General features: G+C 54.5%; 1 protein-coding gene across 1 annotated transcript; it reads right to left on the bottom strand.

Moving 5' to 3' along the window:
* Nucleotides 1-61: 61 nt before the first annotated feature.
* NID2 (nidogen 2) lies at nt 62-23,038 on the bottom strand. The gene is made up of 22 exons (XM_059474835.1): nt 22,850-23,038; nt 21,817-22,125; nt 16,392-16,624; nt 15,801-16,150; nt 15,094-15,243; nt 14,769-15,014; nt 14,369-14,569; nt 14,032-14,250; nt 12,839-12,982; nt 12,043-12,171; nt 11,818-11,961; nt 11,617-11,736; nt 11,211-11,444; nt 10,303-10,539; nt 9,989-10,210; nt 9,726-9,895; nt 8,611-8,740; nt 5,240-5,411; nt 2,344-2,501; nt 1,669-1,792; nt 921-1,033; nt 62-829 (listed from the first exon to the last, which is right to left on the bottom strand). Exons 1-22 carry the CDS (start codon nt 23,036-23,038, stop codon nt 819-821), a joined length of 4,005 nt encoding a protein of 1,334 aa, XP_059330818.1. The 3' UTR covers nt 62-818.

Here is a 23,038-nt window from a genome sequence, read left to right as displayed (position 1 = left end):
AGCTTGCTCCTGGCTGGCATGCTGAAATATTCCCCTACAACTGAAATAGTGAAAAACTGTATCCCAAGGGCAACTTAAAACCAACCTTTTTTATTCAATTATTGAAGTAACTTAGAAAAAGTGAAGCATTACAACGTAACTGGTATTTCTGAACATGTATTGGTCTACACTGGGTAGGTCTAGGAAGGCACTTGGAAGACCCAACAAGCATGAACAGATCAATTCTAGCATATTCTTCTAATATAAATACTAAAAGACATGCATGGAGGCAGTGGTGAAAACACAGAATCATCCTCTGGAAAATCTTCAATGCCTTTGCCACATCCCATCCCTGTTCTGCAGGATTTTGGAGCACACACAGTCTCTGTCTTCAGGGCTGTTTGTTAATTAGACCCAGTAATTAACTGCATCCACAGCTTCCCATAGGCACTTAATTTCTTATTTTTGGATAAAAAGACCTCTTGGTCAGATTGTCAAAACTATGAAAAATGAATCCATTCTTCCAATAAAATAAAATAAAACATTGGAGTAAAAAAAAAGCTACATTTTAAATCTTGCATAAGCAAGAGTTCAAGTCATGGCTTGAGCTTCCCAGGATGTTTTTTTTGGTGATATCTCAACATTTTCCATTTGGTATAAAAATACAGTAGTAAAGTCTTGAGGTATAACTATAAAAAATACTTGAAAATCTTTTGCAGGAAAGCAGGGCACTTCATTGGCCTCGGTGAGGGACTTCTCCCCCTTGTATGCAGCGACAGTTCTCTGGGTCTGAAATTCCTCTGGGTGCAAAGATCCTCGTTCCCTTGAAAATGGAGTTACTATTTCCTGGCTGTGGGGAGAAATGGAGATTTTTAGTGTGAAGTGGAGATTTTTCAGGCTATCAGAATTCACAAGGGGATGGGGTTTGGGTGGGATTTTACCTCCAGGGCAGTAGGGATAAACTGCTGTGATTCCATAGAGGTGGGATCGCTGCTCTGGGAGATACTCATCAGTGAAGGAGCCTGTTTCTTTATTTACAGCTATCACCCCATCCCTGGTGAAAAAAAAAAAAAAAGGGAAGAAGTGTTTTATTCACCTGTGAAACTTAAGGGTTTTTCCCATATTTAGAACAGGCAGCTGAAAATCTTGCTCTGAACACCTGCAGGACAAGTGGAAAGAAATTTGCTCCATAAAATCCTCCTCCAGCTCAGTCAGTGCATTTCTGTGTGGTGATGCAGCCACAGAAAAGAGCCTTCCAAGGAGAGATTATCTCCCTGAGAGTCTCCTCCAAGCGTGGCAAGCCCTTAAGTGTTTGTTGTAACCCAAGATTGGCTGGGAGCTGTGAGAGCTTCCAGCTGGAGTGGGAAGAGAGGCGAGTTCCTGCTGCTGGAGGGAACGGCTGAGGACAGGATCTTTCCTTGGACCTCATCTACATCCAGAGACTTCAGCCAAGTTTCAGTTTAAAAAAAAAACACCCAAACCACTGTTTCTATCCCTCCCAGGGAGCTGCGCTTGTGTCTAAACAACTCCTCCGTGCTGAGATTTACAAGCAGGTGCTGCTGAAGCTGCGCTCGGAGATCCAGGAGAGCTCTGGGGAGGCTCCAGGGTTTGGGAGCAGGCTGGCATTCCTCTCAGGGAGGGGAGCTGAGCATTCCCGGGCGTGCAGGGCGTGGGGTTTTCCCTGCTCACCGTCTCCAGTCCGTGTGGTAGAAGTGGTTGGCGTAGCTGACGATGCTGAAGGGGTAGTTGAGGTTGCTCTGGACGACGCGCCGGCCGGTGCCGTCCGGGAATGTGCATTCCAGGTGCTTGGTGCCTGTTCCAACACAAAATATTCCCCATCCCACTGGAAATGCCACACTAAATATGTTCTTGGTATTTCACAGACTCACAAGGATCACAGCACACCCCAACAATCCCACCCTGGGCATCCCTGGCAGCTCCTGGAGCTGTGGCAGCCTCGGGGCTGTGCCCATTCCCTGGGGAGCCTGAGCAGGGCCAGCACCCTCTGAGGGAAGAGCCTTTCCTGATTTATTACATTTTGAAACAGCTTTTCAGCCTGAAGATGTAGCATCATAAAATTCAGGGTTGGAAAAACTCCCTAAGATCAAGTCCAGCCATTCCCAGCACTGCCAAAGCCACCACTGCTCCATGTCCCCATGTGCCACATCCACACAGCTTTTAAATCCCTCCAGCGCCAAGGACTCCATCATTGCCCTGAGCAACAACATTTTCTATGAAGAAATATTTCCTAAAATCCAATCTGGCACAACACTGGAGCCCACAGGTAGCACTGAGCTGAAGACACCCAGGATTTTCCTCTGAGATCCAGTGTGACCTTCTCTGATCCATCCTTGGGGACATTACCTGCGTCTGCCCAGCACAGCAGCTTGGAGAAGGGGTCAAAAGTCAGGCCATTGGGCAAACCAATGTCTGTGTGCACCAGAACCCTCCTGTTGGCTCCATTGACAGTGGAAGTTTCGATTTTGGGAGCTTCACGATTCCAGTCCGTCCAGTAAAGGTTGCTTGGGAAATAATGCACAAACAGGGCACAAGAGTAAGGAGTGGGAGATTATCCTGGTTCTTGCCAGGAGCAAGGCCTGGTTTTTCCCTTATCAGTGCCTGAACCATCTTTATTTGATTAGGAAAAAAACCTCTCCAAACAAAGCAGAACGATATCAGACATGTTTATGACCCAAACTGCGGCTCCTCGACGAGGGCGAGTCTGAGGAGCAGCACATTTTGTATCCCAACAGCACCCTGGAGGCACAGCTCTTCAAAATAATCTACATCCTGATACTGGAACAGCAGCTTTATCCAGATCTCAAATAATTCAATAAAAAGAGGGGCTGGGGAGCAGAGCCAATCCCTCCTACAGGACAAGGTCAGGACGGGGCCTGCAGCAGGCTGAACTGCTGCTCACACAGTCCAGGGTAAGGAAGCAAAAAGGAACTTTGCATAACATCCACAGATGTTCAATTCAGCCCCGTGGTGAGATGATTCTGTCCCAGCACCCACACATGGAGAGTCTGAGTTTCTCTCTGCCCAGGGGCCTGGGGCAGTACAAAGATGAGGGCCAGGCAGGGAATAGGGAGGATGTGGAAACCCAGGGCACTGGAAATATTTCTCTGTCTGCTCTGGGGTGCTCTGACTCCCAGGGGAGTACTCACTTTGACCCTCATTCATGGAGAAAGTTTCCTACACTTCAAGGTAGACTGGAACCCACAAAAGTGTGAAATAGATTATGGAGAGTAGTGTAGGTGTGTCACTGGGTGAGAAATTGAGGTTTTGGGATTTTTAGTATGTTGGGGATGGAAGCAAGATGGAGGGCACAGGGTTTCTTCTTCATGATTCTTCTTCCTCCTTCTCCATGGGTTTGGGTGGCATTTTGTTACTGGGTGGAAAAATCCACGTTGTGGGCTCTGTGGGATCAGTTATTGGATTAAAAGGGAAAATAATCCAGGTGTCAGCTCTTAATTGGGTGGTTTAGTCTTAAAAGACCTTGTAGCAAGAGATTGTTGGCCATTTTGTGCCTTCTAATGAAAAGCTGCAAACTCACAGCAGTGAGACTGTTTTACTGATAAGAAACAATACCCCAAAACCCAGCCTCCGGCCACATCACTTCTTGTGTCTCCCAAAACCAGGGAATGCCCCCCCCCAGGGTGTCCACAGGAGCCTTGGCAAGGCCAAGTTCTGCACCTTTGTCCTGGATTGCCAAGCAAATTGTATTCTATTTGCCATCTGTATGGCAGTTGTCTTCTGTTCAGCAGGCAGTTCTACTTATCTCTTCAACAACTGGGGAGATGTCACGGACATATTTTATGAAAAAACTTTTTGCTAAGATTTTCCTCTTGAGAAGCTGAGAGACTTTAGAAACTAAATGTAAACAGTAATTATCTGCTGCTGTAGAATGTAACAAATGCATTTTTGATTTGTCTCATGTAGTTGTTTTTAATTAATGGCCAATCACAGTCAGCTGTCTCAGACTCTCTAGTCAGTCACAAGATTTTATCATTCCTTTCTATTCCTTGCTAGCCTTCTGATGAAATCCTTTCTTCTATTATTTTAGTATAGTTTTAAGATATCATTTTCTTTGAATATAATATATATCATAAAATAATAAATCTGCCTTCTGAAACATGGAGTCAAGATTCTTATCTCTTCCCTCATCCTGAGACCCCTACAAACACCACCACAGGGAGACACCTGCTGATAACAGCTCTTGAATGTCCCTGCATGACTGATAAGAACTACAGCATCCCATTGGCAGATGTGAGCCCAGAGGGAGGAGCCAAGCATTCCTGCCTGGATATAATCTGGAGATTCTGGAACAGCAGCCAAGCATTCCTGCCTGGATATAATCTGGAGATTCTGGAACAGCAGCCAAGCATTCCTGCCTGGATATAATCTGGAGATTCTGGAACACCAGCACGGCTTCTCCACTGGATTTCCCAGAGGATTTCCCTCTTCCCCTGGATCTCCAGAGGAAGACTGCACCCTTCTCCAGGATCCCTGCTCCAGCAGAACCAGCCCTGACGCTGCAGGAGGGCTGAGCCACAATTCCAATGGGACTGCTGCCAACAGCCTGACCCACAGGGTGTCAGGTTGGGTTCTGACTCTGACAGTGTTGGTTTAGTTCACTGCATTGTTTATCTTTTTATTTTCTTCCCTATTCAAGAACTGCTATTTCCTGCTCCCATATTTTTCTCCCGAGAGCCCCTTAATTTAAAATTTATAGCAATTCGGAAAAAGGGGGGTGTAGCCAAGATTTTTTCTGAAAAATCCTTTCCTTAGGATTTTTCCTCCTGAGAAGCCAAGAGGCCTCAGGAACAAAATGTAAACACTGATTATCTGCTGATGTGAGATGCAACAGGTGCATCTGTGATTGGTCTCACGTGGTTGTTTCTAATTAATGGCCAATCACAGTCAGCTGGCTCAGACTCTCTGTCCAAGACACAAGCTTTTGTTATCATTCCTTCTTTTTCCATTCTTAGCCAGCCTTCTGATGAAATCCTTTCTTCTACTCTCTTAGTATAGTTTTAATATAATATATATAATAAAATAATAAATCAAACCTTCTGAAACATGGAGTCAGGATGAGGGAAGAGATGAGGGTCTAAGACCCCTGTGAACACCATCACAGGTCGGGGGTTTTACATTTTCCATTTCAGGGGAGCCTCCTGCCTTCCTTAGCAAACACCTGGCTTTCCAAACCAAGACAAAGCCCGAAGCCCAAGCTCCCTGTGGGGGATTGTGTGCTCACCCTCGGACGGGGTCCACGGCGATGGCGCGGGGGTTGACGAGGTCGCTGTCGAAGAGCACGCGGCGCTCGGAGCCGTCCAGCCGCGCGCGCTCGATCCTGTCCAGCCCGCTGTCCGTCCAGAACATGGCCCGGCGCAGGTGGTCCACGGCCAGGCCCTCAGGGCTGATCAGCCCTGCTGGGAAATGGGGGGGAAATGCTCAGGGTGGGTAAACGCTGCTCTGGGAGCCCTCAGGCACCCCCAGCCCAAAGGTGGAGGATGGTGATGCCTTAAGGTTTTAACTTTTAAATGTTTCATGTACTTGTGTGACCATGTTCACAGGGGTCTCAGGTTGAGGGAAGAGATGAGGATCTGACTCCGTGTTACAGAAGGCTTGATTTATTATTTTATTATATATATTACATTAAAACTATACTAAAAGAATAGAATAAAGGATTTCATCAGAAGGCTAGTTAAGAATAGAATAGGAAAGAATGATAACAAAGGCTCTGTCTCAGACTCTCTGTCTGAGCCAGCTGGGCTGTGATTGGCCATTAATTAAAAACAACCACATGAGACCAATCACAGATGCACCTGTTGCATTCCACAGCAGCAGATAATCAATGTTTACATTTTGTTCCTGAGTCCTCTCAGCTTCTCTGGAGGAAAAATCTGAAGGAAAGGATTTTTCATAAAAGATGTCTGTGACACACTTGTAATCTTGTAATTCTTTGGTGTATAAACGACATATAAACTCTAAAATACATATACAGTGTGAGCTGCTGCTTTCCAATTTTGGTCAGACACAATTCCTCAAGGACACCTCACTGACTCAGGCCCCAAGAGATTTAAACAAAAGGGAGCTGGGGAGGGAGCAAACTTGGATGTCACGGACATATTTTATGAAAAATCCTTTCATAAGGATTTTTTCTCCTGAGAAGCTGAGAGGCTTCAGAAACTAAATGTAAACAATTATTATCTGCTGCTGTGGAATGCAACAGGTGCATCTTTGATTGGTCTCATGTGGTTGTGTTTTTAATTAATGGCCAAAGTCCAGCTGTCTCAGGCTCTCTGGTCTGTCACAAGATTTTATTATCATTCCTTTCTATTCCTTGCTAGCAGGATGAAATCCTTTCTTTTATTCTTTTAGTATAGTTTTAATATATAATTTTCTTTTAAAATAATATCTATCATAAAATAATAAATCAGCCTTCTGAAACATGGAGTCAAGATTCTCATCTCTTCCCATGTTGGGGATGCCTACAAATTCAACACGTGGGGTAAATAATGAAATATGGGTCTCCTCAAGCCAGGTCTCATAAGCTTTTAGAGATCTATTTCACACCCAAGATAGCTCAGCTACCTTAGAAGGCATAAAATCAGCAGGATGGCTTCTGTTGCAGTGCTGGAAAAATAAAAGTTTCAAAAAAAGGCAAAATAACAAAGCTCTTTACAGAGAAAAAACAAGCCAGGTGCAAAAGGTCCTTGCTCCTGGTAAAACACTTCACAAAAGTGATTTGTTTCTTTGTTCTCTTCTTTTTCTAGTAAATTGCCCAGGGTGGACTTTTTGGCTTCTGTCCCATTAGCCATCCTTAAGTTTGAGGTGAAGTCCCCCAGGCCTATGAGATGTCTTCTCACCTCATTGAGGAGAGAAACTTATAGACTTATTTCCTTTTTAAGGTTTTGCCACTCCATCAACAAAGGGCACATTCCAATAAGTGACTTCAGTACCTGAAGCTGTAATTGGAAGATTAACCCCCAATATGCAAATGTACCAAACTTATAAAAGTGTGAAAACTGTCCATTTTTGGGTGTAGCCCCTGGATGGGCTTTGTCTGCCCGAAATGTACCTGAAGGCTCTTCAATAAATATAAATATAACTGCTTTTTATTGCCTAAATTTTGTCTGGGCTCTGTTTTTAGGTAGCCCAAAAAGGCACCAATGGGAGGAGTTTGGAGCTGGGATGGGAAGAGCAGACGTGGCTCAGGGCAGGTGACACTGGGTGAGACATAAACTTTAAGGAATTTAGAGATTTTAGAGGAGCTAAGATAAGCTTTATTGGAGTTAATTAAAATAAATTAAAATAAAAGGCCTTGATGAAGTTAAGAGTTAGTAGTTAACTAATAACTGATTGCTTGTCAGCACAATGTTTGGTGAGCTGGGTTTTAATGAAGAATATAGAAACTGATAAATTGCTTTTAGGAACATGAGACAATTGTGGCCTCCTCTGTTCTGAAACCAATTGAAGATGGGGAATGGGAGTTCTACCAAGGGTTCATTTGTCACATTTGCATTGAAAAGGCAGAAAGGTCAGAACGAGGAAGACTTCATTTACTTCCTCATTTTGGGACCCCTCCCCATGAAAGGGACAACCCACCCATTTCAAGGAACAAACTGTGCATGCTTAATGGCTTTTGAACTAATTACCATACAGGGTGGGGAATGGGATGTACCAAAGTTATGAATATGGATTTGTATTTTGGGTGTTCAATACTCTTATATACCTATAGATACTCTTATATACTCTCATATACTTATAGATAGTATTATATACTCTTGTATACTTATAGATAAAAGGGCTCTGGAATCATCTCTAAATTGGGGTGTGTATTTGGGAGCTATCCCACAATAAACACACATTTTTTAACTTCAAGCTGTTAGAGAGTTTTTTGATACTGGTATTAGATCAATATCCATATTGAGAATGGGATGTACCAAAGTTATGAATATGCATTTGTATTTTGGGTATTCAATACTCTTAAATACTTATAGATACTCTTATATACTTATAGATAAAAGGGCTCTGTGATCACCTGTGAATTGCAGTGTGTATTTGGGAGCTATCCCACAATAAACATACACTTTCTAACTCTAAACTGTAAGAGAGTTTTTGGGTATTGGTACTAGATTAATATCCATATTGGGAATGAGATGTACCAAATTTATGAATATGTATTTGTATTTTGAGTATTCAATATTATTATATACTTGTAGATACTCTTATATAGATACTTTTATATACTTAAAGATAAAAGGACTCTAGAATCACCTGTAAATTGCAGTGTGTATTTGGGAGTTATCCCTCAATAAACACACACTTTACAACTCTAGACTGTTAGAGAGTTTTTGGATATCAGTACTAGATCAATATACATACTGGGAATGAGATGTACCAAAGTTATGAATATGGATTTGTATTTTGGGTACTCAACACTTGTGCAGATAAAAGGGCTCTGTAATCACCTGTAAATTGAGGTGTGTATTTGGGAGCTATCCCACAATGAACACACACTTTCTAACTCTAAACTGTTAAGAGTTTTTGTCCATCACAGTTGGATATCGGTCCTAGATCAACATCCATATTTTTTAACAAATCCTGGGGACAGGAGCCCACCTGAGCTGATGATAGTCTCTGGCTCTGAGCCTGGCTCCAGCCCAGCCCGGCTGATGCTCCGTCCGGCCACGTCAGTCCAGTAGATCATCCTGTCCCGGCAGTCATAGTCAATGCCCACCACGATGGAGCCCTGCCAGGGTCAGGAGAGGAGGGAAAAACGGGGTGAGATCCTGCCAGGAGGCTCAGGGAGGAACCTCAGCCCATCAGCTGGCACTGAGAGCTGCCTGGGACACGCTGAAAGTGGGAATGACACTCAAATCCCATTTCCCCAGCAAGACTCTGCTCTGTTCCCACTGCACCCTCCCAGCTGAATTCCTCAGCAGAGGATTTTAGCCAGCTCACATCCAGATGGATGTGAACCCTCTGCCTGAAGGAGAGGGTGCTCCAAGAGCGAAGCCAGCCTGGGGAATGACATTCAGGATGGGGAGAGGGAATACTTGGCAAAGTCCTTCACTTCCCCAGGGAGCAGGGAGGGTCCTGGCCCAGATTCCAGCATTCCACTGCCTTGGTCTGGCCTGGCTGGAGAGGCACATGGCCAGGCTCCAAGGGGAGTCCAAGGAAGGAAAAAGGCCAGCCCTGCAGCTGGAAATCCAGGCTGAAACCAACCCTGGGGAGCTCTGGGAGCATCTTTGTGAGCAGTCCCAGGTCTGGGACCTGTCTGAGACCTCTCTCTCTCTGCTGGGGATGGCTGGAGGGAGGTGAAAATAGAACCCATAGAATCCCAGAATGGCTTGTGTTGGAAGGGACCTTAAGAACATTCAGTTCCACCCCTGCCATGGGCAGGGACACCTTCCACTATTCCAGGCTGCTCCAACCAGGTCTTGGACACTTCCAGGGATTGGGGCAGCCACAGCTTCTCTGGGCAACCTCTGCCAGGGCCTCCCCACCCCCCAGTCAATAATTACATCCCAATAACCTCCGTCATTGGGAAGCCAAGCCTCCTCATCCTGTCACTCATCCAAAGTGCCACCAAGGCATCCAGCACAGCCAAGGTGCCCAGGAGGTGACCCCTCAAACCCTGACAAGCACTTCAGACAGAGGTGAAACCAGGGCCCCAGCCTGTCCCACCCCCCTGGGTGCTGCTGCACCCCCTGCCCACCCCACGGGTACCGTACATGCAGGGACAGCAGGGTCTTGGCAGCCTCCTTGTGCAGCCGGGTGCCGTTCAGGGGCAGGTACCCGATCTGCTGGCCCTGCGCGTAGAGCAGGAACGTCCCCGAGGCCGGAGGGGACACGTCGGGCCGGGGCTCGGGCCGCACGCTGGGTGGGGCCACACTGGGCAGACCTGGCGTGTCAGAAGGGACACAGATGGCTCAGCGTCACCCCCTCAGCTCCATGCCAGAGCTGGGGGTGCCCAGGGTGCCTTTGGGGCGCTTACAGGGCGGCGTGGTGCCGGGCTCGGAGCGCGTCCCCGGGATCTCGCGGCCGCTCTGCTCCACGCACCAGCAGTAGCCGCTGTCGCCGTGGCACTGCAGCGGGGCGAAGTCCCCGCTGGGCTCACACTGCGGCACGTACTGGTCCCCGCGGGGGCTGCCCCCGTAGTGCTCCAGCAGGCTCTGCCGCCAGCGCTCGCACATGCTGGGGGGCCGCTCCGTGGGCTCTGCAAAGGGACGGTGACAGTCACCGCGCTATTGGGGTGACTCAGGGCTGGGCAGAGCCCTGTGTCCCCTGTCCCCCCTGGGTGTCACTGACCTGGGCTCCCGCAGCGAGGTGGGGTGGTGCCCGGTGCCGTCCGGGTGCCGGCGATCTCCTGTCCGGCGGCGTCCACGCACCAGCAGTGCCCGGAGCTGCTGTGGCACTGCAGGGGCCGGTACTGGCCCTGCTCGTCACACTGGGGCACGTGGCCATCGCCCACAGGGGACGGCCCCGGTGGCACCTCCCGCGGGTACATCCGCGCGTGCTCGCACGGCGTCAGCTGCTGGATGGACTCTGCTGGTGGCAAATACCCCCAGACTGGCCTCAGGGGGTGCCACCAGCTCCTCTGGAGCCACGTGGCACCTTGGCATCACTTGTCCCCTGTCTACCAGCACCTGCCCCACTCCAGCCCCCTCAGTACCCCACAGCTGCTGCCTCCATCATAAGTTGACACAGGAGGTGACACAGTGGCCACAAACACTGTAACCCAATGGGCCAGGGCACCCTAAACACCCAGGAGCCCCTCAATGCACCCACTTGGCAGCACCCTGCCCACAGTGAAGCCCCAGCAGGGTGACTGGGCAGAGGGTCACAGAGTCACAGAATCCTTAGGGTTGGAAGGGACCTCTGGAGATCCTCCAGTCCAACCTGCCTGCCAAGGCAGAGTCACCTGGAGAAGGTGACACAGGAATGTGTCCAGGTGGGTTTGGAAAATCTCCAGAGAGGGATACTCCACACTCACCCTGGGCAGCTCTTCCAGGGCTCTGCCACCCTCAGCATTAGGAAATTCTCCCTCATGCTGAGATGAAACCTCTCAAGTTTTAGTTTATGGCTGTTTAGTTTATGACTCCCTTCCATCCACTGTGCCTCATTGTCCCCACACTGCTGGTGGCTGGGCCAAAGTGGGGAGCCACTGGGACACCACCCAGATGCCCAAGGACCCAGTCCCAGAGGGTGTCACTGACCTGGGCTCCCGCAGCGTGGTGGGGTGGTGCCCGGCGCTGTCCGGGTGCCAGCGATCTCCTGCCCTGCAGCATCCACACACCAGCAGTGCCCGGAGCTGCCGTGGCACTGCAGGGGCCGGTACCGGCCCTGCTCGTCACACTGGGGCACGTGGCCGTCGCCCAGGGGTGGCACCTCCCGCGGGTACATCCGCTCGTGCTGGCACGGCGTGAGGCGCTGCGGGTTCCCCTCTGCTGCTGGAAAGCCAGAAAAGGGGACAGTGAGGCTGGGGAAGCTGTGCCAGGCATGGAGGGCACGGGGCTGAGCAGGGAATGAGGCTGGGGAAGCTGTGCCAGGCAGGGAGGGCACGGGGCTGAGTGGGGAAGCTGTGCCAGGCAGGGAGGGCAGGGGGCTGGGCGGGCACCTCACCGTACGTGCACTGGAAGCCGTCGCCCGCGTAGCCGGGCCGGCAGCGGCAGGAGAAGGAGCCGGGGGTGTTGTAGCAGATGGCAGCCGGGTGACACGGGCTCTCAGCACACTCATCCACATCTGTGCAGGGGAAAACAGGATCAGCAGGGACAGGGACACCCCAACAGCTGCGCTGTGGGGTCCCTCCCGTGCCCGCCTTACCGGAGCAGTGGATGCCATCGCCGGTGTAGCCGGGCAGGCACTCGCAGGCGGCGCGGCCATCGCCACGGGACAGGCACCGCGCCCGGTCCCCCGGGGCACAGCGGTGCCGCCCGGCCTCGCAGGGGTCACTCGGCGGTGCCAGCGCTGTGGGGACACGGGAGGGGTGCTCAGGGCACTTCCATAGGGCACGGGAGAGGGGCACACCCCGGTGGGGTCAGCACTTACGCACACACGCCCGCCCGTCCCCCGCCGGCTGGTACCCGCCGCGGCACTCGCAGCGGTAACTGCCCGGCTCGTTCAGGCACACGGAGAAGGGCCCGCACTGGCTCAGGCCCTTGCTGCACTCATCCACATCTGGGGAAAAGAGGAGACACCAGGCACCCCGATGGTGGTGGGACACCCCCATCCTCATGGTCTGGCTGCCCGTGGTGTGACAGGGAATATCCTGCCCCACGCTGCCCATCCCATGTCTGTCACCAAACCTAATCAGCTACGGAATTAACTTTCTAATCAGCTCAAAATAGGAGGGAAAAAAAAGAGCAAGATCGCTTTTGGTGTATGGTTGTGACAAAGAAGCGTTTGTTCACGGCACACCAATGTTCTCAAGTATTTGTGGTTTAAAACTCGGTTTCCTTCTCCTGAAATGAGGTGATCAGATTGGTCACTTAACCTGGGATTTTAGGAGAGAGAAACCTATTCCTTATTGAAAGGCAGGATCCTCAAATTCCTTGCCATCATCACTATGCAGTGCAACTCACTGGCACTGGGCAGCTTCTTGTAGAAAGGGACTCTAAAATTGGAAGATAAATTTGCAGTGCAAAGCTTGGAGTGATAGGAAAGCAACAACAAAGCTGGCTGGATTTATGAAACGCAGGAATTATTTTTCAACTGGTTTTGCTTTTTTCCTGTATCTCCTTTCTTTCCCTTCTGTTTTTGTCTGCTCCTGGAGTGCTTCCCCAGGGACCTTTGGCTCTGTGGGCACCAGAGCTGCCCCCCAGCATCCAACCCCAGCCCTGCTGACCTCGGCAGCCCCGTCCATCTCCACGGTACCCAGCTGAGCACTCGCACGTGTACTCGGTGCCCGCGCCGGGCTGGCAGCGCGCCGGCGCCTCGCACGCGTGGCTGCCATCGTGGCACGGGCTCACCCCGGGATTCTCGGCATCGTCTGTGGGCACACGTTGGGGAAGATGAAACAGGAAAGCCTTATCAATATGATTGTCTGGCAAAAGATTTTGAGAATATAGAAGCTATAAGTGAGATTGAAATGAAAGCAAGCTTTGAGATCCCTCAGTTACTGAACAACTGGAAAACAACGGTGTGGCCAGCTGAAGGTGATCCCCTTTTGATGAAACATGATGAAACAAGACCCTCTGCTTGCAGACAGGCCCAAGGGTCAGAGCAGACCCTGCCAGCTTGGCAGAAGGGGTCCAAAGAGGAGGTTTTAGGGTTTAAAATGTAACACAGTATGGTGATGTAGTGATTCTTATAGGCTGTATGGAAATGCTATAGGATTTGTATATTGTACTGGATTGGTTAGTGAGAATGAGAATATTCAACACAGAAGATGATTTATTGTACTGTAATGGGAACTTTGCTCTCTTAGCTCTTGCCTTTTACTGTCTTACCTTTTTTACTCTCTTATGCTTTGGCTCTCTTGCCTCTTTTACATTCTCACCCTCTCATCCTCTCTATCCCTCTCTTCTCTTGGGCCTCCTCCAGCTGTGGCTGGCAGCTGCCAGCAGGGCCCTGCACCCAGGCCCTTTGCAATAAACCCCAAATCCCAGCAGGGCCCTGCACCCAGGCCCTGTGCAATGAACCCCAAATCCCAGCAGGGCCCTGCACCCAGGCCCTGTGCAATAAACCCCAAGTTCCATGACCTGGCTCCAGAGATCTCCCATCTCCATCTGTCCTGACCGTGCAATCCCCTGGCACTCTTACAGGCACACAGGGATGTTGGGGGGATAAAAGACCTGGGAGACACAGGGAGTGACCACCCCCATTTACACCCCATGTGCTGCAGCACCGCTGTCCCATGCAGGGAACCATGGCCGTGCCACCCAGCGCCAGCAGCGCTGCCCTCAAACTGCTTGGAAAACTCTTCTTTTGGGCTGATTTTGGGCAAAGCCAGCACCGGAAGATGGCAGCACCCCTCTGAGGGCTGGCACCCTGGACTGGCACTCAGATTGGCACCCGGGGGTGGGTGCTGGAGCTCACCTGGTGCGGGGCTGATGCGGGCGGCCAGGGCGTAGCGCAGGACGTGCTCGTGGCTGTCGAAGAGGGCGAAGGCGCGCGCCACCGAGAGCCGCTGCCGCGCCGGCAGCCGCGCGTGCGGGCACCCCGCCACGGTGATGTTCTGGCGCAGGCGGTAGGACAGGGTCTGGTTGGCAGTGCCCGCCGCCACCACGTACTCCCGATGGCCTGAGGATGTCACGGCTGCCCGATGGCACGGAGAAGCCCAGGGATGTGGGAGAAACGGTGTCAGCATCGATGTGGCTCGGGTGGTTTTGGGTGTGTGTGCAGAGGGCTGAAGGCAGGTGGGCACAGGTCTTACCTGAGCTGGAGTAGGAGTAGAGCTCCTCGTAGGGAGTGATGTGGATGGTGACGTTGTCTGGCAGGAATGGCACCTCACCCTGGATGTGTGTCCTGAGGCTTAAATAATTGTCCGGCCCCAGGCCCTCGGCTGTCTGAGTGACCTGGACCGTCTCCCCGCCGGGGTAAAACGTCACCTCCAGGTTCTGGGTGAATTCAGCGCCTGGGCAGGAAAAGGGAACGGGCACCATTTGTAGGGACAACCCCAAACCCCAAACTAACCCCAAAGTGTCCTTCCCAGCTACTCCGGCATGGGGGGTCACAGCAAGAGGTGAGTGGGACTGGATAAACCACAGAGCTGCCCCGAACCTTGATCCCCCACCCACCCCAAGCAGCCACACACCTCCCAAATCCCCTCTCACCGGTGATGCTGAAGCCGTTCTCAGAGCCAGGCTCCTCCAGGGCGAAGAGCCAAGCAAAGAGCCCCCCGAGGGGCAGCAGGGGCAGCAGGGCGCGGGCAGCGGGCTGGGGCACGCCGCTGATGGCCGTGTAGGCTCTGCCGTCGCTGCCCACGATGTAGGCGTGCAGATCCACGTCCTGGAAGCGGAGGGACGCCCGTCCCACCCTCAGGCTCCCGCTCACCTTGCCGTTGAGGCGATGCACGGCGCCTGGGTGGGGAGATGGGCACCCCTGGCAGCGGGCAGGTGGGCACAGGGGCCGCCCGTGCCCGCCGCCCGCCCCGCGTACCTTCGGGCAGGCACTGCCGCCCGTTCCCGTAGAAGGAGGCCCGGCAGTGGCAGCAGAAGCCGGCGGCGTAGTCGGTGCAGAAGGCGTGAGGGGAGCACTGCCCGTGGTGCTGGGCACACGTCTCTCTGCTGGCTGCGCTGTAGGTGAACACTGGGGACAAGGGGAGAAGCTTGGGGACACGGTGACAAAGCCACCCTTCACACGGGGTGGGTGTTTTGCCTTCTTGGCCCCAAAAGCTGGGAAGGAGCCAGCTGGCGGTGGCGGCTCCCAAGGGAGTCACCGGGATGCAGAGGGGGTGAAGGGTTTGGAACCTGCCGCCTGATTTCAGACGGATCTGACAGAGGGCACGAGATCAAATTCCTGATGGTATTTTTGGGAGACAGTTGGCTGGGACAGGGCTCTGCTCCCCCAGGCACGTGCCATGGCGGCTCCACAGCTGGCTCGGTGGCGGGGAGGGTGGCAAGGCCAATTCTGGGACCTGTCCCCTGAGATTCCCACCCCATCCCAAGCTCCAGACCTCCCTCTTTCCCCTTGGCATGCCCAGCAGGCAGGGCTGTGTGGCTCCCTTGGCAGCAGGATGGGCCTCAGAGGAGCTGCAAGGGCAGCAGCTTTGCAGGAGCAGCACCAGCCCTTGGGACGGGGTGAAATTCCAGCCAGGGGCCTTTTTTAGGGGTCACTGTCCCCACTGGGTCATTGTCCCCACTCACCATCAGGGTTGAAATGCACGTCCTCCTCCACGCCCACACCGTGCTGGCCCGAGCTGTAGGAGGAGGGGTTGGCAGAGAAGCTCTGCCCGGTGCCACCGTCCCCTCCGGGCTCCTGGGTGTCCCTCCTGGCAGGGACAAAGCCCAGCAGCACCGGGCCACCGTGGCTGGGACGCTGGGCCATGGCAGTGTGGCTGGAGACACGGTGGGTGTAGCTGGCAGTGCCAGGGTTGGGGGGCTCAGGGGGGCTCTGAGGCACAGCAGGAGCAGCTCCCTGGCCACCCCCCGGCTCCACGTGCTCTGTGCTGCCCACGTGGAAAACCCACACGCCAGGGATCCCCGTGTTGCTCTCCCTGTGGACACAGCACACACAGAAATCACCACAGCCATGCTGGAAAAGCCACCCCAAAGGTGGCAGCACCCCTCCAGCACCCCAATACAGCCCCTGTGCACGTGGGGCTGAGCCCCTGGTGCAGCCCAGCACCCCAAGGTCACTCCCCAGGTTTTTCCAGAAAGGCTCTGAAAGGCTCCAGGGCTGGGGGAAGGTGATGCTGCTCCCCCTGCCCACAGCACGGCCCCCCAGGTTGCACCCACCTCTCCAGGCCCCTCAGAGCCCGCTCGCTGCTGGCCAGGCTGTGGAAGAGCCCGTCCCTCTTGGGGTCGTCGCTGTCCCCCCAGCTGAAGCCCACCCTGGCTGGCAGCTCCAGCTGGACGTTGTAGGACTCCTTGGGTCGTGTTCCCAGGAACTGGAGGCCACCCTCGGGGTACAGGAAGATGCTGTAGGTGTCCTCATCGTTGTAGGCTATGACTGCCTGGAAGGTGTTGAGCTGCCAAAGGGAGAGCAGATGGGTGGCACTGAGGGGCAGGAACAGAGCAGAGCAGTGAAGGAAGGGGAGCAGGGATGTGAGAGGCAGCCCCACACACACCACAGGGTGTGCAAACACCCCAAAAGGGCCCTGAGACAGAGAGCACCTCCATGGAGCCAGGCTGGGAGAGCTGGGAATGTTCATCTGGAGAGGAGAAGGCTCCAGGGAGAGCTCAGAGGGACTGGGGACAAGGGATGGAGGGACAGGACACAGGGAATGGCTCCCAGTGCCAGAGGGCAGGGATGGATGGGAGATTGGGAAGGAAATCCTGGCTGTGAGGGTGGGCAGGCCCTGGCACAGGTGCCCGGAGCAGCTGTGGCTGCCCCTGGATCCCTGGCAGTGCCCAAGGCCAGGCTGGACAGGGCTGGGAGCACCTGGGATAGAGGAAGGTGTCCCTGCCATGGCAGGGGTGGCACTGGGTGTTCTTTAAGGCCCTTCCAACCCACTCCATGATCAAGCAGAGGCCTCCTGGGGAAGAGCAGGAGCTGGGGCTGCTCATGCCCAGCCAAACCCCAATGCCACATCCTGGGAAGGTGCTCAGCATCCTCCTAGGAGCCCATGGCACAGCCAGGCCATCCCTCAGGGCAAGGCTGTCCCAGGAGCATCCCCGGCCATGCAACCCCTGCACTGGGAGCCCCTCACTCCCGTCCTCCCACCCACACCCCCTGCTCCAGAGGAAAACCCACACCCCTGCTCGTCCCTGAGAACAATTTTAGCTCGGTTTCCTGCGGAAAAAACATCCCAGCTTCCCATACATCCCGCTATAGGCAGGCTGGCCGCCTGCCCTGCCAGCCCTGCGAGCCTTGGGGCCGTGCCAGGCAGGGGCACCGCGGGCACAGCCCTGGATGGGGCGGCTCCGGAGCCGGCACAGCCCTGCTGAGACACCCAGCATCCCATCCTGATCCAAAAACACCGGGAAAACAACCCCACAGAGCTCCTGCACAGCCCTGCTGAGCCACCCGGCATTCCAGTGTCCCAAAAACAATGAGAAGCCAATCCCACGACATCCCACCTGCCCCAAAAACACCAAAAAACCAAACTCACAAAGCTCCTGCTCCTCCTGCACAGCCCTAGTGAACCCCCCAACATCTCAGTCTCCCAAAAACACCGAGAACCCAACCCCTCAGAGCTCCTGCTTCTCCTGCACAGCCCTGGTGAACCCCCTGACATCCCAATCTCCCAAAATCACCAATAAACCAACCCCACAGAGTCCTGCTCCTGCACAGCCCTGCTGCGCCACCCAATATCCCAATCTCCCAAAAACCAACCCCACAGAGCTCCTGCTCCTGCACCACCCAGGTGAACCCCCTGTCATCCCAATCTCCCAAAATCACCAATAAACCAACCCCACGACATCCCACCCGTCCCAAAACCACCAAGAAACCAATCCCAAAGAGCTCCTGCTCCTCCTGCACCATCCTGCTGAGCCACCCAATATCCCAATGCACCAAAAACCAACCCCAAAGAGCTCCTGCTTCTCCTGCACCACCCTGGTGAACCCCCTGTCATCCCAATCTCCCAAAATCACCGAGAAAACAACCCCACAGAGCTCCTGCTCCTCCTGCACAGCCCTGGTCAATCCCATGACATTCCAATCTCCCAAAAACATGGAGAAACCAACCCCCAAAGAGCTCCTGCTCCTCCTGCACCACCCAGCATTCCAATCTTCCAAAATCACTGAGACACCAACCCCGCAGAGCTCCCGCTCCTCCTGCACAGCCCCGGTGAAATTACCCGGCATCCCAATCTCCCAAAAACACCGAGAAACCAACTCCAGACAGCTCCTGCTCCTCCTGCACAGCCCTGCTGAGCCACCCCACATCCCAATCTCCCAAAAACACCGAGAAACCAACCCCAAAGAGTTCCTGCTCCTCCTGCGCCCAATCTCCTAAAAACACCGAGAAATGAACCCCAAAGAGCTCCTGCTGCACCCTGCTGAGCCACCCGGCATCCCCCTGCTCCAAAAACACCACAAAACCAACTCTACTACATCCCACCCACTCCAAAACCACCGAGAATCCAACCCCACAGAGCTCCTGCTCCTCCTGCACAGCCCTGGTCAACCCCATGACATCCCAATCTCCCAAAAACACCGAGAAACCAACCCAACACAGCTCCTGCGCCTCCTGCACAGCCGTGGTGAGCCCCCAGCATGCCAATCTCCCAAAATCACTGAGAAACCAACCCCAGACAGCTCCTGCTCCTCCTGCTGAGCCACCCAGCATCCCAATCTCCCAAAAACACCAAGACACCAATCCCACAGAGCCCCTGCTCCTCCTGCACCCAATCTCCCAAAAACACCGAGAATCCAACTCCACAGAGCTCCTGCTCCTCCTGCCTCATTCCTCCCGAGCCGCCCGGCATCCCAATCTCCCAAAAACCAACCCCACAGAGCTCCTGCTGCGAGCAGGGAGCAGCAGCCCTTCCCACCAGGAACGGTGCCCCAGCGAAGGAAAAGTGATTGAATTCCCTTAAATCCCCAGTTTCACCCCCTGGAGCAGAGGGAGGGAGTGAGGCTGGGGGGCTCCCCCCACTTTGATTTTGGGGCGAAGGAAAAGTGACTGAATTCCCAGTTTCACCCCCTGGAGCAGAGGGAGGGAGGCAGGCTGGGGAGCTCCCCCCACTCTGATTTTGGGATGAAGGAAAAGTGACTGAATTCCCAGTTTCACCCCCGGAGCAGAGGGAGGGAGGCAGGCTGGGGGGCTCCCCCCCGTTCTGATTTTGGGGCAAAGGAAAAGTGACTGAATTCCCGGTTTTACCCTCCAGAGCAGACGGAGGGAGGCAGGCTGGGGAGCTCCCCCCACTTTGATTTTGGGACGAAGGAAAAGTGACTGAATTCCCAGTTTCACCCCCAGAGCAGACGGAGGGAGGCAGGCTGGGGGGCTCCCCCCACTCTGATTTTGGGGCCAAGAAAAAGTGATTGAATTCCCGGTTTCACCCCCCGGAGCAGAGACAGGCTGGGGGGCTCCCCCCCGTTCTGATTTTGGGGCAAAGGAAAAGTGACTGAATTTCCAGTTTTACCCTCCAGAGCAGATGGAAGGAGGGAGGCTGGGGGGCTCCCCCCGCTCTGATTTCGGGGCGCAGGGCCCCCGGAGCATCGCTGGGTTTCCCGGCGGCCCCGCGGGATATAAAGAGCCTTGTTGTGCCTGTCACACACTCGGGCATTGAGAGACCCCGAAAGGGGGGTGGAATAACCCCCCCGGGGCTGGATTCCTCCCCCACGCAGCCAAATCGCAGCAGCAGCAGCTGCAGGGCAGGGGTGGGTGGCAGGGGGGACACGCCGGGTGACATCCATGTGCTGGCACCGTGGGGTGAAGGGAAGGAGGGGGGGAAGCCCCCAGCAAAGAGCTGCAAAGGGCAAATTCCAGCCCAAAAGGGCAGGTTTTGATCCCACAGAAGCAGGGTCAGCCTTGTCCCGTTGTGCAGCCCGGGAAAATGTCACTGCAGGGAGCAGGAGAATGTCCCAAGGAGCTGGAGGGGACACGGCACTGCCACTTCCCAGCCAGGCAGGACCCCCAAAAAGGGGGTCTGGGGATCCTCTGCTCTCCACCCTAACCCAGTTTTCTACTTTTGGGGTTCAAAAAGTAGAGCTGTGACTTTCCAGGGCAGGGGGAAATGTTTTGGAGTCAGTCCTGGTGCTGAGCAGCAGGAGGGCAGCGTTTCCATAAACACCACATTTGGTCAGGGAAAAAAAAATTAAAAAAAAAAAAAAACAAAAGTGGTGTTTGGGGAGATTTTTAGCAGTTTTGGTGAAGGGGGAGCTCAGCAAAGCACAGGCACAAGCTGCATTTCAGGAGCTTTCCCTGGAGCTCCTCGTTTCCAAACAAGACCGGTTTCATTTTAAAGCCCGATCCAAAACTTCTCAGAGGGGGGAAAAACCACAACGGGGAAGAGCAAAGAAGAGGAGGCTGCGTTTTCGATGGCCACGAGGTCGCTGTGAGGCCCCTGATGGCATCTCTTCAGCTGCTTTCCCAACTTTTAAATGAGAGGAAAAAATGTGCCTTGTCTCCTTCCAAACCTCAGCCTCTTGCCTTGCTTGGCTTTCCTCTCAGCGAGGCACTGCTGGAAGGCCCTGGATGGCTCCTGGTGGCTCTTGGGGACCTGGTGGCTGCTGCTGGGCTTTGGGGGAGAGCCCAGCACCCCTCACCCAGCTCTGGGTGCCCATCACCAGAGTTTTCCTAGTGCAGCTCATCCCTTTCAGCTCCTTGGAGTCCCTGCAGCTGGCAGAGCATCGCTGTCACCTCCTCAGCATGTCATCGGCCTGATGTGACAGGGACAGGCACTGTGTGCTGGAGGTCCACCCACGCAGGAGCCCTATCAGCCCCGTGGGTGGAGAGCACAGGCCGCCCCCCGAGCTGGCAGGCCACCTCTGAGCTTGTTTTCCAGGCACAAAACCAGCCCACAGTGGAAATTCCAGAGCCGGTTGCTCACCAGCAGCGCAATCAGCGCAGGGCAGGAGGAAAGACCAACCCTGAGCCACCAGTAAAGGTCAGGAGCACAATGGGCGACCTAAACCAGGGTGCCCCCAGCCACGCTCTGCCCTGCAAAGCCAGATTAGCCAGCACTGGAAAGCTGTGTCTGAAAAGAATCAGAATCATGGAATGGTTTGGGTTGAGATCTTGAAACTCATCTCATTCCACCCTCTGCCATGGCAGGGACACCTTCCACTGTCCCAGGCTGCTCCAAGCCCTGTCCAACCTGGCCTTGGACACTTCCAGGGGCAGCCACAGCTTCTCTGGGCACCCTGTGCCAGGGCCTGCCCACCCTCACAGCCAGGAATTCCTTCCTAACATCTGATCCAAGCAACGTGGAGCCATTCCCCCTTGTCCTGTCACTCCATGTCCTTGCTCAAGCACCTCCAGCCATGAAGGCAACCTCTAAACCTCTGCTGGCCAACAGCCCCACCACTGCCAGAGCTCTGAGCAGAGCTCCACGTTCCTCCTGGTGCTCACCCAAGGATGGATGCATGGATGGAGCCATCACGCAGCTGCTCAGAAAGAAATTTTGGGTGCCACGCAAGAGAAACTCATCCTCTCATGACACATAGGATGGGAACCAAGCTCAGCCCCTGGGCCTCACCTTCAGATGGGAACCAAGCTCAGCCCTTTGACCTCGCCTTCAGATGGGAACCAAGCTCAGGCCCTGGGCCTCACCTTTGTGGAGGGCTCGGTGTCCTGGGAGAGCTCCTGGTAGGCGCCCACCTCCTCCCAGGTGGCAATGAAGGCGTTGGTGGGCACGAAGGCGGCAGCAGAGCGGGGAAAGCCGGCCTGGATGTATCCCAGAGCCTGGTCCAGCACGTCCCTGGAGTCATCCTGGCGGTAGTAGATGTTCCCTCTGTCCCCAGAGGTGTCCAGGTCGGCCAGGAAGGGGGCGATGACCGGGAAGTCCGTGGGGAAATCGTCATCCACGTACTGGGTCTCCCTGGGGAAATCCTGGCTGGAGATGACCCCGTTGGTCCCCACCTGCAGGGAGAGCGGTGCAGGGCGCTCAGGAGCTGCAGAGGTGCCACCACTGCTGTCCCCTGGCCCTGTCATCCCTGCTCGGGGCAGGGAGAGCCCCGAGGCCGCGTGGCCCCATCCGGGCCGGGCAGAAAACAAAGACCTCGGGCTTCTGCATCCCCCAGGGAGCTGCGGCTCGGGGGCTGTCCCAGCTGCGGCCGGGGAACAGCTGCGGGGGAGAAAACTGAGGAGAAAGCCCTCTTGTTCCTCCGGAGACATCGGGCTGGAGACCGCGGGAAGGGGGAAATGGATGGATGGATGGATGGATGGATGGATGGATGGATGGATGGATGGATGGATGGATGGAGAAAACACGTGCGGCGGGACAGCGAAGGTGCACATGGAGGGGCAGGGGCGGGCAGGAGGAGGAGGAGGCGGGGGTGTAAAGGCAAGAGAGGAAGGGGGTGAGTGGGAAGAAGGATGGAAAGATGGAGGGGTGAAAAGCCAGAGGGAAGGAGGGACGGAGGGGAGCAGAGCGGGAAGACGGAGACAGACAGGGCTGGAAGGAGAGAGGGACACAGGGTGGAGAGATGGACGGAGTGAAGATGGAAGGACACAGGGTGGAGAGACGGACGGAGTGAAGACGGAGGGACAGGGGGAGATGCTGGAGAGGAGGAAGCGGGGCAGGGGCAGAGCGGCCGGGGGGAAGGAAGGAGGGCAGGGAAGGCGAGGGGCCAGCGGCACTCACGTAGAGGCGGCGGGCGGCGCGGCCGTAGAGGCGCAGGGCGCGGCGGAGCAGCAGCCCCGGGGAGCTCTCGTCGTCGCCGGGCCGGAGCCGGGCATCGCCGCGGGCCGGGCCGTGCGGGAGCAGCCCCGGGCGGGGCAGGGCCGCCCCCAGCGCCAGCACCGCCGCCAGCAGCGCCGCCGCCGCCCGCAT

This window comes from Ammospiza nelsoni, chromosome 6 (genome assembly GCF_027579445.1).
Source record: "Ammospiza nelsoni isolate bAmmNel1 chromosome 6, bAmmNel1.pri, whole genome shotgun sequence".
Classification (NCBI taxonomy): domain Eukaryota; kingdom Metazoa; phylum Chordata; class Aves; order Passeriformes; family Passerellidae; genus Ammospiza; species Ammospiza nelsoni.
The sequence above is the reverse complement of the archived record's forward strand: the minus strand, read 5'-3'. Positions and strand labels throughout refer to the sequence as shown.